General features: G+C 40.1%; 1 protein-coding gene across 3 annotated transcripts in view; it reads left to right on the top strand.

The window, feature by feature from the left end:
• Window positions 1-17,867, top strand: part of ZFPM2 (zinc finger protein, FOG family member 2) — a 321,580-nt gene extending 303,713 nt beyond the window's left edge. For 2 of the 3 annotated variants that reach the window (XM_037381536.1, XM_037381535.1), the window contains 3 exons: window positions 3,454-3,660; window positions 8,035-8,259; window positions 13,537-17,867. In XM_037381536.1, coding sequence (XP_037237433.1) covers window positions 3,454-3,660; window positions 8,035-8,259; window positions 13,537-16,028 — 2,924 coding nt within the window. In that variant the 3' untranslated portion in view covers window positions 16,029-17,867. The remainder of the gene's footprint in view (window positions 1-3,453; window positions 3,661-8,034; window positions 8,260-13,536) is intronic. The other variant, XM_037381537.1, reaches the window with a different exon arrangement.
• The last annotated feature ends 924 nt before the right edge of the window (window positions 17,868-18,791 follow it).

Raw genomic sequence — 18,791 nt, 5'->3', positions numbered from 1 at the left:
GACTTTTCTTACCCCACCATGTAAAAACAGTAAGACCCTTTTCAGTACAAATGGATGACCAGTGTACTCACTATGGTCGAGAAGAGGGCCAAAATCCCCGTTCTACCATTGTCTTGCCTTCTCACCAAACAGTATAGCAACGACTTAATTTTTGAGGCACTGTGAAGTCACTCATGCCTGTTACTGCTTATCTGGACATTCTTCTTTTCTCTTCTACTGCATCTGTCTTAGGACTGAGAAACTTGGCCTGGTAAAGTTTTGGTAGAACCATTTCACCCCCATAAGCTTTTTTCTGACAAAAGGAACAGTTGGTTAAAATATTTCTAGCCAGCTTAGTCAGGACTTCATCTCATATAAATAACAGGCCTTTATGTTTCCTTATGAAATCTTCATGTCTGCAGATATTTCAAGCAAACATCTTCCCATCTCCTTCTCCATTGTCACCAGTACTTGGCAAAGACTTACATATTATCCTTTTGAAAATCTGTTGTTAACACTGCCCTTTGCTTTATGAAACGATGTTGTACACCTGAGAAATTACTGTGTATGTGTCAGTTGTGTCTTAGCTTGTAGAAATGTTTGCTTGAAGCAAGAAATTTTTTCCTGTTTTGTGACCACTGCCTGTAAGGAAGCCCAATCTCTGACAAGGATGTCTAGGCAGCATAATAATTCATATGATAGTCATGATTGTAACTTCCTATTAAATCTGGAAGCCTCTGCCAGGTTCTCTGCACACCATTTCCCTGACTGTGCAACAGAAAGCTCAAGAAGACTTCTCTTTCACTGTCTTCCTGCTGGGCATTTAGGCCAGTATATTTGCATTCACTGCATTAAGGGAAATAAAGTCGTTTGCATCTTTCAAAACAGCAGCTATTGCCTTACCCTGTGCAAGCAAGCACAGAGGGGGGCAAGGGGGGAGTGTGCTGTGTCCTGCCCCTGGGGGTGACTACTGCTGCAGAGGTGCTATACTGCATTTCCAGTAGCTGAAAGAACGCGTTGTTTGGGAGTTCGTCTGGGGATTTAACTTAACGTGATACCATGTACTGATGAAAACATGGCCATATATGTCATGATCACTTAAATGCCTCATTTTCTATAGAGTGGGATGAAAGAAAACAAAATAACAATGTAATTCTTGGATCTGAATCCTGCTAGGCTGAAGGTTTGTATTGAAACGCAGGAGTGGATTAAACTTCTGTAGTTCTGACTTCCTTAAACAAGCCAAGCTAAAGATTGTTGTGCTTCCAGAGCTGTCACACATCCCACTCAGCTGTGTCTGCCGTAGGTGTGACAGCCTCCAGGAGCTGGGTGGAGCAGACAGCCGAGGTCACTGCTGGCTTCAGCTGTCCAAGTTTAATCTGCTGCTGGACATGAGTCAACACCCTGAGGAGCTCTAACACCAGGAGACTGAGTCAGCCTTTTAGCTGATCCAGACTGATTGCAGCTGGAGACCCAGTAATCAACTACACTTTTTTTCCACCCCCCCAAGGGTACAGCATGTCAAGTTGTTTGCTGGGATAGAGAAAATCTCAGTTGGTTCTTCTGCAGTGACTCATTTTTATTTTATTAAGAAATGCAGTGAATAATACAGTCTAGAATGAGCTCTTATTCTCTATTAAAATGTACTGAAACATGTTGGTTGATTATTACACCTTCTGTATATAAATAAAATAGAGGCATGTGTTAACAATGGAAGCCCTCTTCCTCCCAGAACACAAACCATGTGGTGTTTGCAGTGACAGTACCCCGTTTCAGAGTACCCAGTTTCAGGTTCTCAAATTGCAGCATGCGTATCATGTCTTTTTATCTACAAATCTAATTAAGTACACTTCCAGCATTTAGCCTCGTTCTCTCTTGAACAGGTTTTATACCAGTTTTAACTTTGAAGGCTTCTGTATATTTACTTCTGAGTTATATCAGGCAGTAAGTCAGACTGTGCTCCTCATATGTTTGAATTCCTGCTTGGGCATTAGGATTCTGCATTTGTAGACATTTATGGCACTATCTTCGTATTTCATCTTCTTATTCTCTGGAGGAAATTACTCAGATTTGCACCATTTAATGCTGTAATCTTGGAGGGTAGTAAACCTTAGTATGCTTTGGTCCCATTACGGTAAATTGTTTGTAAACTTTGGAGCCATCTTCAACTGCTGTATTACAGAAGGGTGAATACAAAGACACTTTTTTGCTTTGAAACTTTTACACCACTTTGAGGTCTGGAAACTTAGCTTTTTTTTTCCACTGAAAAGCATCATCACTGGTGCTGTTTTGTTTGCTCATCTTTGAAAGCTAATAGACTGGTTTAATTAATTGTCCAAGATTTCTCTAAAACAATGTCCTAATTCTTCCATTTAGCTGTGGCATATCATACACTGTTGTTATCTCCTCTACCAGATTTTTGCAACAAGTTGTTTTAAAACTATAATCTCGTTGAGGGGAAAAAAATGAAGTGCAGTTGAAAAGGCAGTTATGCCGAAAGATAAACACAGCAATATTACTTATCAAAACGAGTACAGTTTTTGCTTGCCTAATGAATACAACATATAGCTTTTTCTATATATACAAAACCTGAGGAAAAAAAAGCCTTATAACATATAAAGTATGCAACATTATTTCAGGCATAACTGTATTGGATATGTATCTAGGCCTGAGAGTGTAGATAACACAATATAAGTGCTTTGCCTGTCTAAACAAGTTAAATAAATGAGCATTCACTATCACATTCAAATACATTAGTAGATGTGCTCGCATAGTTAATTTTCTCTTTAATGCACTACACGTGACATTTGCAGCACAGAGCTATAGTGTATCTTACTGTTTGATGAAAGTTCTTCCACCTCCTCCCCCTTTTAAACAAACCTTTATTTGAATAAGCCTTTATGAAACAGATCTTTGGCATATCTTCTTTTCAGGAAGTTCAGTCAGTGTAAGCAGAGATAAAGTAGTCATGTTACAAAGAATATTACATAAGGGAAGATTTTTTAGAAAAAGAGGGCAGCAAACATAGGGAGGGGAAGAATGCCCTTAAGAGGAAATCTGATTTCTTTTTGCAGCTGTTCGGTTTTATTGTGCTGTGATTTGGTATTCAAAATAAAACAAACCTGGAGTTACAAAAAAATATACAGGAAGTTTGGTGAAAAATAATGATGAGAAAAGTACCATATAATAGATTTTCACTTATATCTTGGTTTTCATAATGCTGGCCTTTTAGGAGACAACATGAAAAATTAAATTAATTTTCATGACGCAAATAATAAGGAAAAGAATCCCCAAATATACATTGAAGATTCCCGTATTGATAGAAGGAAGACAGTAAAAATAAAAATTATTTGCCTCTTTATCTTAAACAAGCCATCAAAATTTTAAAAAGACTGTGAAGATATGGCACTGATGTTTTAAGTTCTGGAATCTGATATCATCAATTAAATCTTTCTGCTTTTATGTTTCCTGTAGGGGGGCAGCTTTGGTGTACCACGACCAAGGCCATATCAGAGGGCGAAGAGCTGATTGCCTTTGTTGTAGATTTTGATTCAAGGCTGCAAGCTGCTAGTCAGATGACTCTCACAGAAGGGATGTATCCTGCACGCCTGCTGGACTCAATACAATTGCTCCCTCAACAAGCTGCAATGGCATCTATTTTGCCTACGGCTATTGTGAACAGTAAGTGATGAATATTATTCTCTGGTGATTTTTTAAAACAGGAGTACTTCAAGGCACATATGAAGAGCTGATACAGCAGCAGTGAATTCAGGACCACAGAAACCGCATGACTTAAAACCCGTAGCTCAAAGCCTACTTTTGTTCCCCCACCATCTGAAATGAACTCACAGACATAAAAGGAGGAGTAAGAGTGGTCTGGCAGCTGGGCTTTGCAAGAGCCTCACCCAAAGTATCTGACCTGCCCTCCTGTGGAGGTTCTGTGATACACTCCCTGAGGCAATAGGATCAGAAACTGTTAAAAACGTAGATAAGATGGGCCTGCTAGCTCACAAAGTCCAGCCTTTGCTGCTCAAGTAAGCCTGTTGCTTACATCTGCAGCTTCTGGTAATAATTCATGATACCCAATGGAAAGAAAGAACACATCTCCTCAATGGCTGTTTCAGAATGCAGTGGAGATCATGCCTTATAGCAGCCCTGATTTATTGTAGTATCTCTACTCAATGTTGCTATCCAAGAATGTTTTATGTCATTTGGACATCAATAGACCCTATCATGGGCAAAATACAGCATGTAGTTAAGTGCTGTCCTTGGAGAGGAGGGACAGGAGTACCTGATAAGTCAGTTCCTGAACTGGGACAATTCAGCTTGAATTAAATTTAATTTCTTTAACTTTTTCTTATTGCCTTTAAACAGCCCTAGTTCCTTATCCTCCTCTCTAAGAACTTTTCAAATATATTAGCTGTTACCATGATCCTCAGCAGTCATCACTTAGACCTATTGAACATCTTTAACTCTCAGCACTTTTTAAGCCTGTCCATTTCGACTGTGTTGGAGGCTTCACCATGCTTCCCATGATTTGTAAATATTGTAATTAGATACAGTAAACTACTGAACACAGCAATTGCAGGTGTGAATGCACATGCCAGCATATGATCTGCCACTCAGGCTCACACCAAATAACATTGTGTCATGAACAGTCACACCATCTTCAAGCTTTTTTGACAGGACTAGTTAAAACATCTGTGATGATGCATTTCATTCCATGTTTCCCTTTCTCTCTCTCTCTCTCTCTTTCTTTCTTTCTTTCTTTTGATTGCTTGTTTTCTAGGGAAACAATCTTGATAGTTGCACATTTATTGTTACCTGTTTTAAAAGATAAACCTTAAGATATCCAAGTCATCCAAGTCCTCCCTTCCAGAGAGTGAGCTGGCATCAACGTCCAGCCTTTTAGATAAGTGCATTTGTTTTTACCCCAGCACTAGGGCTGCTGTGAACTAACATACCTGTTCACAGAACCAGCAATTAACACTGTACAGGACCTCTCCAAAAGGTGTCAGAAGTCCCTGTAACAGACCACCAAGTTGTCACAGTTAGAGCAGAGCAGTGTTTCTAGACAACAGCTGCAAGGGAGCACCAGTGAGGAAGTTACTTTACCTAAAGGGCAAAGACTCTTTGACAGCTTGTTTCAGCTGAGGATATATTTTTCCTGCAAATCTATACAAGGCCAACTCTGGGCTTTGGCAAAATAGTCAGATTTCTGCAGCATCAAATTTCTGGAAAAACCTTTGCTACCACCACTGCATTTTGCAGGGCCCTGGAAAGCTACACTGATCATTGCAACTTCTGCTGCTAAGAGGAGTCTAAGTTGACTGTGCATCAGCTTTTACTGTACAGGCTTAGCAGCAACTTGGAGTAACCTTTGTACTGTTAACTCAGAGGCTGCTAAAGTAGCAAGTCTCACTGTCTGGGACTTTACACCCCAGTTCTGACTCTGTCTCTGACCAGATGGGGCTGTTCCCACATTTCATTGTCAACTTGGTGAAATTCAGTTTCTTCTGTAAAGTCTTGAGCTAGATGCAAGTCCAGTAATATGCTGAATGCACCTCTAGATATGTAGTGGGACATCTCGTAACCATTCCCTTGCTAGATCTCTGGAAAGAAAAAATCAGTTTCTAGAAAAATTAAGTGTTGTAGAGCTCTGTTTTAAGGCTTCCTAACATTTTCTATTTGAAAAATCAAAATTAGAATATCACCTTTGGGTCATGCAGATTGAAAGTATCATTTCCTGAATTGATCCATTGAAAGAAACTGATTTTTGTTGTTGTTGTTGTTTTTAAAGAATTAAAACATTAACATCAAGTAGCCTTTATCTATTTTGCATCGCTTTAGGGGAGCAATAGTTTTGGATCCCATCCCTATACATTGTTCTCCCTGGAATTCTATCCTCTCACCATGCAGAACTCCTCAAATGCATTTCCTCTGCATGGCATGTAATGGGAGTCATATATTCACCATGCATAACGGGAGCTACAGATTGTCCAGGCCATCTAGCCCATAGGAAATAAAGATGGCTGGAAGTCAAATTCATTAAGATAATCAGAAAGTTCCATTCTGTGGTGGAATGCAGTCAAATGAATTCAAATAAGACATGTTGCCCATATCAGAGTTCCCTATTATTACTTTTGGACTTTCTTTCTGTGGAAAAATGGTTCAACTTTTTTAAACCAAACTTTTCTGAAGCTAAAAACAAATGTTGAAATGTCAGCTTTCACATAAGATGCGACATTTCAAATCATGCAAGCTGTATCACTGATGTTTTAATACTGATATATACTGGAATACTAACTGCTCCATTAAATGTTTGTGTTTTAAATTCATGCACAATTATTCAGTGGCAAAGGGAAATGTGGAATAGTAGTGGTGAAAATATTTTATGCAAATTCATGAGCAGAAAAATAGACAAGCATTAGCAATGCAGTCAGAGATACAAACTAAGTGTAAATTTTGGCTGCATTTGTAGATATTTAACAAACAAAAGACTCATCCATTTCAATGGGTTGGAGTCTTCAACTTTGTTCACCCAAAGGAATTGGAACAAAGCAGTGATCCTATACATGTCAATATTTGAAATTAAACATAAATTGTCATGAATGATAATTAATTACATCATCAGCTACACGTGCCATATTTTCAGAGTGGCCAGCCATTCTTCAAGACTTAATTACAATCAGTAGTAGCTTTTTACATTCTGAAGTCAGTGGGAATTCTGGTGTTGGCCAAGATGTGTTTTGGTGTTCACTGCAATTGTCCATTCTCTGATCCTGAGGTTACCTAGCACAGTCTGGCTGCACTTATAATTTTATCCTCTCTTAGTCTCAAAAACAGGCGAGAAGTGTCCAGAGTAGTTGCAGGTAATGATCCTAGGCCCATGGTAACTCCTGAACTGTATGCAAGAACCTGGAAGATGTCAATTGTCTTAAACCAGAAGTGTGGAAGGGACCATTCTTATGATTTGACAATATAAATAAGAAGTTTTGGTGCTCTTGTCTGGACCCTGTCACTGTTTAATTTACTACTGTAGATGCACCCTAAAGGGCTGGGATTTCTTCCTTGTTCTTACCAATAGGATGGCAAGTCTTTTGTCCTTATGAGACAGATATGCAACATCTACTGTGTAGGTGTCCTTCTGACAGAGTATTAACAACCAAATACTCACTTTGTCTAAATACACAGTATTCATTATTACTCTTCGCATGAGCAAGGTATGTAGTACCTTCAGTACATGATCAAAATGTCTGCTCCTGTTGCTGCTGGGAAGCACTCTGCAAACTCTGCGTTGTCTTCCCCTCAGGGAAGGTGCTGACACTTTGGGATAGAGGACAAAGAAAAAATGCATTATTCTTAACAAATATCCCTTTTGCATAGGGAAAAGTGCAACAGTAACAATTTACGAAAAGTAAGAGAACAAAAGCGCGTTAGCAATTTGAACTGTAATATTATTAACAAAAGGAACCCAGGAAATGTTGCTCAGAGTGATATTACATTCAGCACTGTAGGATCTTAAGGAAAAACAATCTAGTCTGGCCTCCTGGATATCAGAGCAACAGGACTTGACAGTAATAAATGCATAAGCATTCTGAGAATATACATTTTTCAGAATGATCAGCAATTACCACTCAAAAAGTCCAAGGTCCAATGCTGAAAAGACTTGTGCACACAGAAGAAAAAGTGTAATTGAAAGATGTCACCTAGTGAGTAGTGATGTATTGGAAATACAGCTTAGTTCTTGAATTAGAACTGCATATTCACAACAAATAATTTCATTTCATTTTTAAATAATTGCATACCAAAAGCTTCTAGCTGCTTTTTTGTAGTAAATATTTTTTTAAATCTTCTTTTGAAAGAAAGAACTGTCTCCCACATTCAGTCTCTCACCTGAAAGTGACATTTTAATATACCTGTGGCTCTGTTTTCAGTATTTTATTAAATAAGCATGCATTTAATGGGGAAGTGAGGGGAATTAATCCAGCTGTGTTAATTGGTTGGCACTGAGTGCACCATGGCTAACCTGCACCTGGTTATATTTGCTTGTAGAGGACATATTCCCTTGCAAATCCTGTGGCATTTGGTATCGAAGTGAGAGGAACCTGCAGGCCCATCTCATGTATTACTGCAGTGGGAGGCAAAGAGAGGGGCCTCAGCTGTCAGAGGAGAATGAAGATGGTGCTCAGCAGATATCCAGTGTCTGCCCCTTTCCACAGTGCACCAAAAGTTTTTCTAACGCAAGAGCTCTGGAAATGCACTTAAATTCTCACAGTGGTAAGTACAGTACGTTTTCCTGGATTTAGCTATTTGAAGAATTATTCAATATACACATTCATTGGATCAATGTCTCTCCAAATATATGCAGGCATTGGGTGTAGATACCACCAAAATATCAACAGTTTCTTACCTGTGTTCTACACCAAGCACCATTCCAGCTAACCAGTGTAATTTCTCTTATCTAACAATCCTCATTTGAATGCTGTCTCTCTCTTAATGTGTGTATGCTCGCATACAGGCAGCATTTTTTTACTAGTGAAGGTGTGCTAAGGAATCCAGACACAGAATGCTGCTGCTTGGTCTCTACGCTCAATCAATTACTTCAGGATTTCATCCACCAAACGTGAGTCTGCTAGACTACAATCTCCATCTACACTGTTTTGCTGTTCAGTGGAGAAGTACATGCCACCAAAGAGCAAGTCCTGAACTGTGTATGATCTTTGGGTTCTAGAACAGGCTTCTTAGACAGGAGGCTTTAAGGACCAGGGTCCAGAACTCTGTGTCCTTTTCCCAGGACAAATGTTTCGTAAAAACACCTTGTTTGATATCAATATTCTCTTTTCTTCTTACAAATATAAACTGGGGAGAGTATTTTAGAATCATAGAATCATAGAGTCATAGAATCATTTATGTGGGAGATGACCTTTAAGATCATAAAATCCAACCATTAACGTAGCACTGCCAAGTCCACCACTAAAACATGTCCCTAAGCGCCACATCTCCATGTCTATTAAATACCATCAGGGATGATGATTCAGCTACCTTGCTGGGCAGCCTGTTCCAATGCTTGACAACCTTTCGGTGAAGAATTTTTTCCTAATATCCAATCTAAACCCCTGGAACAACTTGAGGCCATTTTGTCTCATCCTATCACTTTGTTACTTGGGAGAAGAGACCAATACCCACCTCACTACAACGTTCTTTCAGATAGCTGTGGAGAGCAGTAAGGTCTCTCCTGAGCCTCCTTTTCTCCAAGTTAAACAATGCCCGTTCTCTCAACTGCCTCTCATACGACTTGTGCTCTAGATCCTTCACCAGCTTCATTGCCATTCTTTGCACATGCTCCAGCACCTCAGTGTCTTTCTTGCAGTGAGGGGCCCAGCATCCCCAGGTCCTTTTCCACCAGGCAGCTTTCCAGCCACTCTTGCTCCAGTCTGTAGCACTGTGAGGGGCTGTTGTACAGGATCCAGCACTTCTCCTTCTTTGACCTCATACAATTGACCTCAGCTCATCAGTCCAGCCTGTCTAGATCCCTCTGCAAAGCCTTCCTGCCCTCAAGCAGATCAACACTCCCCCACAACTTGGTGTCACCTGCAAACTTACTGAGGGTGCATTTGATCCCCTCGTCCAGATCATCAATAAAGATATTAAACAGAACTGGCCCCATCACTTAGCCCTGGGGAACACCACTTATGAATGGCCACCAACTGGATACAACTCCATTCACCACCACTCTTTGGGCTCATCAGTCCAGCCAGTTTTTACCCATCAAAGAGGACACCTAGCTCAGCCATGAGCCAGTTTCTGCAGGACAATGCTGTGGGAAATGGTGTCAAAGGCTTTACTAAAGTCTACGTAGGCAACATCCACAGCCTTCCCCTCATCCATTACGTGCGTCATCTTGTCACAGGAGATCAAGTTAGTCACACAGGACCTGACTTTCATAAACCCATGCTGGCTGGGCCTCATTACCTCGTTGTCCTGTACCTGTCATGTGATGGCACTCAAGATTATCTGCTCCATAACCTTCCCCAGCACTGAGGTCAGGCTGACAGGCCTCTAGTTCCCCAGATCCTCCTTCTGGCCTTTCTTGTAGATGAGTGTGACATTGGCTAACTTCCAGTCTTCTGGGATCTCCCCAGTTAGCCAGGACTGCTGATAAATGATGGAGAGTGTCTCAGTAAGCACTTCCAACGGCTCCCTTGGTACCCTTGGGTGGATCCCATCAGGTCACTGACCATTTCCCCTTGGATTATGGGGGCTTCACCCTGCTACCTGTCCTGTCTTCCAGCTCAGGGGGCTGAGTACCCAGAGAACACCTGGGTTTACTATTAAAGTCTGAGGCAAAGACGGCATTAAGTACCTCAGTCTTTTCCTCATCCTTTGCCACTGTTTCACCATTCATCTAATCAAGGCTGGAGATTCTCTTCAGCCCTCCTTTTGTTGTTAATGCATTTAAATAAACGTTTTTTATTGCCAATTACGGCAGTATCCAGATTAAATTCTACTTTGGTTTTGGCCCCTCTAATTTTCTCCCTGTATAACCTCATAATATCCTTGTAGTCCTCCAGAGCTGCCTGCCCCTTCTTCCAAAGGTGGTAAAGTCTCTGCTTTTTGCCTGAGTTCCAGCCAAAGCTCTCTATTCAGCCAGGCTGCTCTTCTTCCCTGCCAGCTCTTCTTTCAGCACATGGGGACAGCCTGCTCCTGTGCCTTTATGACTGTCTTCTTAAATAATGTCCGGCCTTCCTGGACTCCTTGGCCCTTCAGAGCTCTCTCCCAAGGGACTCTGTCAACCAGGCTCCTAAACAGGCCAGAGTCTGTCCTCCAGAATTGCAAGGTTCTGCTGACCCCCCTCCTTACTTCTCAGAGAACTGAAAACTCTATCATTTCATGATCACTATGCCCAGGATGGCCTCCAACCATCATATCACCCACGTGTGTTGTCTGTGTCCATGTTGTTAAAATTATAGTACTAGATATACAAAAATTGGGATTACAAAATTCTGAGATTAAATATCTGGAATTCAGTGGGAAATTTATCTCCATCCCTGAAGGTCCTTTGTGTGTGTTGTTTGAATTTGGTTTGAATTAGGTCTGGAAACACAAGTTACAAGTTTGCAGAACAGTCTGCATTGGAGTTTTCAGTAGCAGAGAAAACCTACAAATAAGAAAGACTGCAGTGTCAGGCTATGGGTGTGTTGACTCTGTAGTGTAGAGAGCTGTGTCTGGAAAGGGGGAAGTGCATTACAGGAGTTTCTGATCTGTTAAAGGGATGGAGTCTAAAGGACAATAATGTGTGCTTTAGTCATGGAAGAAAGCCTTATTCAGCTACAGTGTAAAAAATCCTGGGAGAGTGGGAGTCTACTTGGTGGAGTTGGTGAAATGAAATATATTCCTCTGATACTTGGGCAACAATTAGAAATCTTGAAGGCACCATGCTGCCTTGAAGAAGATTGGTACCTCCATGAACAGGACTGGAAGATGCTGAGTGAGAAACTTCCTTATGTAGACAACACAGACAACATTTAACCATTCATTTAGAGGTCTGATCTTCTTGTGCTTCCAGACCTTAACTTTGAATATCAGGCTGTTGCCATTTTCTGTCTCTTGCCTAGCAAATATTTCACTGTTCAGTGAACCAGCAGAATAGTAGGAGCTGCTTCAACAAGAGCAGGTGAATGCAGCCCAGCATGTCTTACAGCCTAGTAATTAAAACCAGGTACTCTTCGAAGATAACAAATTAATTTCTCTCCAAGCAGAGGAAAATTCTGAAATCTTAGCCACAGTGTAAGAGTTGCTTCAGCTCTTTGTATTTAGTGATGTACTGTTGGCTTAGATGTTGAGAGGGTTTTCAGCCATGAGCTGTGAGTGACCATGTCTTCTTGCAATCCATAGATAAGCATCTGTGTTCCCTGAAAGACATAGGTCTGAGATCCTACTGAATTTCCAGTAAGAATCTATAGGTATTTCTTAGATCAGAGGCTAAAATCAGTCCTTCCCCTTCTTTTTGGTCATAAACTAGTCAGTTCAATAATTCTTGCTGTCTTTCAGATCCTGTCCATCTTTATTTTTCTGTACAGATTATCACAAGTTCTAGCAGCCTCTGCAGTGAGAACAAAACGTTCCTTTTCCAAAACCCCTGTAAGCTAGTGAAATGTTTGCTTCAACTTCTGTTACTGTTCCTGATGGGGTCTATAGCAGACCCACACCAGTGGAGCATGGAGCCCTGACTGAAATTCAAAGTCTGTAGAGACACCCTACTGTGACTGTGTCACGTGGTGTGGAAGCATATGAAACACCGTCTTATGGCAGTGGAGAAGCAAAAGCTTCATATGGCCTCCTGGCAAAAAAGTGCCTGATGGGGAATGAGCCCTGATGAAAGTGCTGTGTATCTCCTCGGCTCCCTTCTGGCCTCTGAGGCCAAGAGTAGGTCAGGTTCAAATGTCACTCACAACTGTGGGAGTCACTGATGCAAGGGCAGAAGTGAGGACCTCCAACAACAGAGTGACTTCCCACAGATGGAGCCACAATATTCTTACAGCTTGATGTTGCCCAACTACCATAAACCTAGTTTACCTGATCAAAACATGGTATGTGTTCTGTGTAGGCAGAAAAAACTGGTTTAGATTCTGAATATCATCACTGCCGATACTTTCTCAGTTTTTATTGTCTAACAGATAGTCAGAATCTGTGTTGCTGCAGTAGAGAAATTCGGTCCTGTACCTTTTAAAAGCATTTTCAGTTTCAAAATACTGTGAAACCTGGGTGGGTTTTTTTGTTTCAGCAGTGGTTGTAAGATGGCTTTGAATGTGCCATCTTTGAATGTGTGATAGGGAAAGCTGAAGTGATTTCGTGAGGAAAAGGTGTTGTATTACAGCAGTAGTTGCCTACAGCCATTATATGTAGAAGAGAAAATGTTGGTGAAGCCATGTCTTACTCCTCTTCCTCCCTTCACAGTGGCTGCAAATCATCAGTCCTTTCTGATGAGGATAGATTTATATCCTATTCCCACACTACAGCCAACTCAGACAAGCAGAGAGCTGAGCATCACTAATGCTCAAGATGCCACTTCTGCTCTGTCTGTGGCTTTCAGGCACTCTGAGTTTGAGGGCTGTACCTCAAGCCACATCATAAACTTGGGCTTCCTGACCTTGATGTACTTTCTGTACTTTCAAAATCTACAGTGATTGCGTATGGGGAACATTACGTCTCCTTTGGTTAAAACTGTAATTTCTATTCTATGGCCTTTTTCTTTTGGAGTAAGTCTGGTCTATTTTTATTCTTTCCCTTGTTATTTCTTTCCCTTCATCTCTGCTGAATGCATGCCGATGCTAAGGCTGTCCAAAGCAGAGCAGAAGTGTGCAAATATCCTCTAGCAGTTCAAGGAAAGAAATTCTGAAACAGTTCACGTATTTTCAGGGTGACTAATAACATCCGATCAGAAGAAAATTAGTGGTTCTCACTGTGTTTATACCTTCTGTGCAACTGATTTTCCAGTATACTTCATGAAGGGCAAAATAGTTACTTTATTTTGTATTCTACTTGTCTTTATAGGAGTGAAAATGGAAGAATTTCTCCCGCCTGGTGCTAGTCTGAAATGCACAGTTTGTACTTACACTGCAGACTCAGTGATTAACTTTCATCAGCACCTGTTCTCGCATCTTACTCAAGCTGCCTTTAGATGCAATCACTGCCATTTTGGCTTCCAAACTCAGAGGGAGCTACTGCAGCACCAAGAGTTACATGTCTCTGGCAACAAAATTCAGAGAGAAAGTGACATTGAACACTCTCCAAGTGGAAACGAGGAAGGTTTACAGCCAGCAACGGACCTGTTGAGTAGAAATGATGTTCCCCAGAGCCAAAAGACCATGCAGACTAAAGATGCAAGTTCTGATACAGAGCTTGATAAATGTGAAAAAAAGGCTCCGCTTTTCCTTCCAAACCAGAGGCCAGAAACGCAGCCTGCAACAAATAAGCAGAGTTTTTCATACACTAAAATAAAATCTGAACCATCCAGTCCAAGACTTGCTTCATCACCAGTTCAGCCTAATATTGGTCCTTCTTTCCCAATGGGACCTTTTCTTTCTCAGTTTGCTTTTCCCCAAGACATCACTGTGGTTCCTCAGGCTTCAGAGATATTAGCCAAAATGTCTGAACTGGTCCATCGAAGACTGAGGCATGGAAGTAGCAATTATCCTCCTGTAATTTACAGTCCTTTGATGCCCAAAGGGGCTACATGTTTTGAGTGCAACATAACATTCAATAATTTGGACAACTACTTGGTACACAAAAAGCATTACTGCAGCAGCCGATGGCAGCAGATGGCAAAGTCACCAGATTTTTCCAGTGTCCCAGAAAAAATGCCAGAAGCTGTAAGTCCCAGTAATGGTCAAAGCTCTATAAACATCCTGAATGCAGCTCCTCACACATCAGATCCAGAGAATCAGCTTCTGCAGACACCTTGCATAAACTCTTCCAATGTTCTAGATTTGATCGGGCCAAACAATAAAAGTCATGAAAAAGACTTTACAGCACAATCTAAGAAGTTGTCCGCTGCAAGCAATGGCGATGAGAAGATAAACGGGAAACCCTCTGATGTGAAAAATCCCAGTGCTCCTTTAGTAGAAGGGGAGAGTGATCCTAACAAGACCACATGTGAAGCTTGTAATATTACTTTCAGTAGACATGAAACGTACATGGTCCACAAGCAGTATTACTGTGCCACTCGCCACGATCCACCGCTGAAGAGGTCCGCTTCCAACAAAGTGCCTGCCATGCAGAGAACAATGCGTACCCGGAAGCGAAGGAAGATGTATGAGATGTGTCTACCAGAGCAAGAGCAGAGGCCACCACTAGTTCAACAGCGATTTCTAGAAGTGGCTAATCTTGGCAATCCTTGTACATCTACTCAAGAGTCAACAGAGGGCCTTGCAGAATGTTACCATCCACGATGCGATATCTTTCCAGGAATAGTCTCAAAGCATCTGGAAACATCACTGTCTATTAACAAGTGCATTCCAGTTTCAAAGTGTGATACTCCCCACTCCACCATGTCTTGCTTGGAGATGGATGTGCCGATAGATCTGAGTAAAAAATGCTTACCCCCCTCAGAGAGGACGTCCACTTCTCCCAAAAGGCTGCTGGACTACCATGAGTGCACAGTATGCAAGATCAGTTTTAACAAGGTAGAGAACTACCTGGCTCACAAGCAGAATTTTTGCCCTGTCACTGCCCATCAGCGTAATGACCTGGGACAACTCGACAGTAAGGTGTTTCAAAACCCAGAAAGTGAAAGAAACAGCCCAGATGTCAGTTACGAAAGAAGCATAATTAAATGTGAGAAAAATGGAAACTCAAAACAGTCCTCTCCTAATGGAAACTTATTTTCCACACACTTAGCAACACTTCAAGGACTAAAAGTCTTTAGTGAAGCGGCCCAGCTTATTGCTACAAAAGAAGAAAACAAACATTTGTTTCTTCCACAATGCCTTTACCCTGGAGCAATAAAGAAAGCTAAAGGAGCAGATCAGCTTTCTCCATATTATGGAATAAAGCCAAGTGATTATATTTCTGGTTCTCTCGTCATTCATAATACTGATTTAGATCAAAGCACAAATACAGAAAGTGAATCTCCTAAAGGCCAGGCGCCTTCGAATGGATGTGCTGTGCAGAAGAAAGAGTCTCTTCCACTATTGCCAAAAAACCGAGGCATGGTGATAGTTAATGGGGGACTAAAACAGGAGGAAAGACCTGCTGCAAACCCACAGCAAGAGAACATTTCCCAGAATCCTCCGCATGAAGATGGGCACAAGTCTCCTTCTTGGATCTCTGAGAATCCCTTAACTGCAAATGAAAATGTCTCTCCAGCAATTCCTACAGCAGAGGAACAGTTGTCTAGTATAGCTAAAGGCGTGAATGGTTCTGCCCAGGCCCCAACCAGTGGAAAGTATTGCCGACTGTGTGACATCCAATTCAACAATCTTTCAAACTTTATAACTCATAAGAAGTTTTATTGCTCGTCACATGCAGCAGAACATGTCAAATGAAACAATCGGTCACCTTTGGTACCTGTGTTTAGTATATTGTTCCATACAGTCTAAAGAAAGCTGTTTGAATTACATCTGGACAATCAGGAGATTTCACTATTGCCGAGTTGAAGACTTAAAGGTGTAATTTCATTACAGTCCATTAGTAAAGTGTATTATTGGTGCCATTTTCAAAAATATTAATTTATTTTACCAGCAGTATTCATAGCTGTAGTTATGTTATTTTTTATTTAAAAACTTTATATTAAAGTCATTTGTAATGTTATTGTATAGTTATTGTGTAGCACATATGGTTTGCACTGTATAGTAGATTTTAAAGAAAATAGTCGCAAACAATACAGAAAAGCATTTTAGAAATAGCTTCAAAAGCACTTGTGTATCCTGATTTTTTTTCTTATATGCTGTTGCAGATATATGTATATGCTAAAATATAACTTGCAAAGAAGTTTCAACTATGCTGTAAAGTTCGCCTTAAAATATCAATTTTTTTGAACAATTGGGCTCAGTTTGCACTTTATATTTTAGCAGATACAGTACCTTAGTCATTAGGCTTTGCATTTGTATGTAGCAGTATGTTTCTGTCCACTTTCTTAATCTGAAACGTACGTTAAATGAAGATGGCAATTTTTTTCTTGTATAGTACTTGTATTTTCTTTCGCTGATGCATCTCTGTCTCAATTTTTAAACCTTTGCTGTTAAATGCAATACTTTATAAAGAATGAACAAAATTACTGGAAGCAGTATTGTAAGTAATGAGGTCATATCAATCAGTTTTATCTTTTGAAAGGCACAGTCTAAAACAAAACCCTAAACTCAATGCTGCAATTATGAATCTAATTCATATATAAGATATATTTAAATATAAGAGTAGCAATACTGCAACTGGTGATCACAAAGATAAAGTTCTACTTCTGATAGAAATAATTTCTCAACAAATGTTGTTACTATGCATGTATATGGATGGAATAAAATTCCAGATCATTGGAGAAGTTTGGCAGTAATTTCTTTAAATTTGTTTTATTTGTTTTTCAAGGAGAATTTAGAGCTCACAAACTGTAATGAAGCTCTTAGGAACAGGATAACATTGCCCCTTCTTCAATGGAAGCAAAGTGTTCAAAGAGAAAACAAGTACAAAGGATGCCTCCACTTCGAGGGAGACCTTGCTGACAGGTCACTAGTACAATTAAGTCTAAGACAACCTAGTGAACTAAAACTTAAAATGCGAAGGTCTGAAACCATAAAGACTGTTCTCTTTAGTGGAGCTAAGGCAGGCATGCTTCCCTGACAGTACCTCCATACGTCAAAATCAGTGGAACAATCTGCTTCATAACATCTCTGGCATGATTCTTTATGTGTGAAAAACAGTAGCGTTCATTTAAATAGAACAGCAGTTTGCTCCACTAATTCAATATAGAAATACTATTCAATAGTTTATGTTATATTAAAATCTGAACTAATTAGCAATTAATACCCTTCACTTGCAATTGTTCAGTCTCCTGTACACTGTTTTTGTAAAAAAAATTTGTATTATGAAAGTCACCTATTAGTGCATTTTTCATGCCACAAATTTGAAAGCAAAACCATGACCCGAATAGTCACATGAAGAGTTGTATTTAATTTAGTTCCTATATCAGCCAAAGAAACAATACAGAACAAAACACGTAAAAGGATGGTACTTCAGCTAAGCAGCCAGTTGTAGTCTAGCATAACAGTATGCAATGCCACTGACTATCAGCTACCCCATCTCTGTGTACTTTGGAACTGTATTCATCCTTTTTTTATTTGTAAGTGTAGGTACATGTGATCCAGTAGCAAAAATAATAAATACTTCAAAAACTATTATTAGCAACTCTGGTGGTTAGCTGGGCTTTAAAAACAGAACAAGGGTGCTTAAAATTGTGCTAATTCTCACTCTCAACAAAGGTAACAGGTGTCTACAGTAATTTCAGTAGGGCCAAAATTGGTCCTATAGCAAATACTTTGGGTAATAATACTTGTGAAGGAGAAAAAGCATTACAAACACAGGGAGAGTAAAACAGAAACATTCATGACCATCAATTAAACATTTATTAGACAATTCCACACCAATAAATCTAAGACCTCACGATATTTTAGATGGCACATTTTGACCTTTTTGATGGCAAATGTTATTTTGAAGACTATCTATCACACAAAATTGGTTTAAAGAACTGAGTGACTACATCTGAATTGAAATAAGCTAATTCTAAAAGATCTGTATGCGTAGATGAAAACTTTTAGGTGAAGTCGGTCAGAAAACCACAGGAAGTGTAATTTACAATTGCTGAGCTCTAGGGGCATGTTTAGACCATGAGAAAGTAAAGAATACCATGGTTAAAGAGAATACCTAGCTGAAAAGTGGTTCTGAAAGGGAAAAGCCTTATCACGAAACTTTTTTGATCTGGAAATGGGGAGGGTACCTGATAGATTCCAGATGTAAATTAAAGCCTGTTGTGCTGCATTATATTCTTCCCACTGACTACTCCAATTGCTTTCACATGACAGAATTTACCTGGTAGCACTTTCTCTTAATAAATCACCTATTTGGTTGACTGGTCCCATTTTTACAAGTTCAAAACAAGCACAACCTGTTCATCTATGGGTACAGTTACTCAATTTTACACACATTGTACACATTTTACTTACTTCACTGGAGCACCTAGCAACTCTGACACATGCTAAACCCCCAAGTTACACCATCACACTGTCCAAAAGTAAAACTTTACACTAGCTAGGTGGGTAGCA

This window comes from Falco rusticolus, chromosome 3 (genome assembly GCF_015220075.1).
Source record: "Falco rusticolus isolate bFalRus1 chromosome 3, bFalRus1.pri, whole genome shotgun sequence".
Lineage (NCBI taxonomy): Eukaryota > Metazoa > Chordata > Aves > Falconiformes > Falconidae > Falco > Falco rusticolus.
Note: the sequence above shows the minus strand (reverse complement) of the source record. Positions and strands in the feature narration are given on the sequence as shown.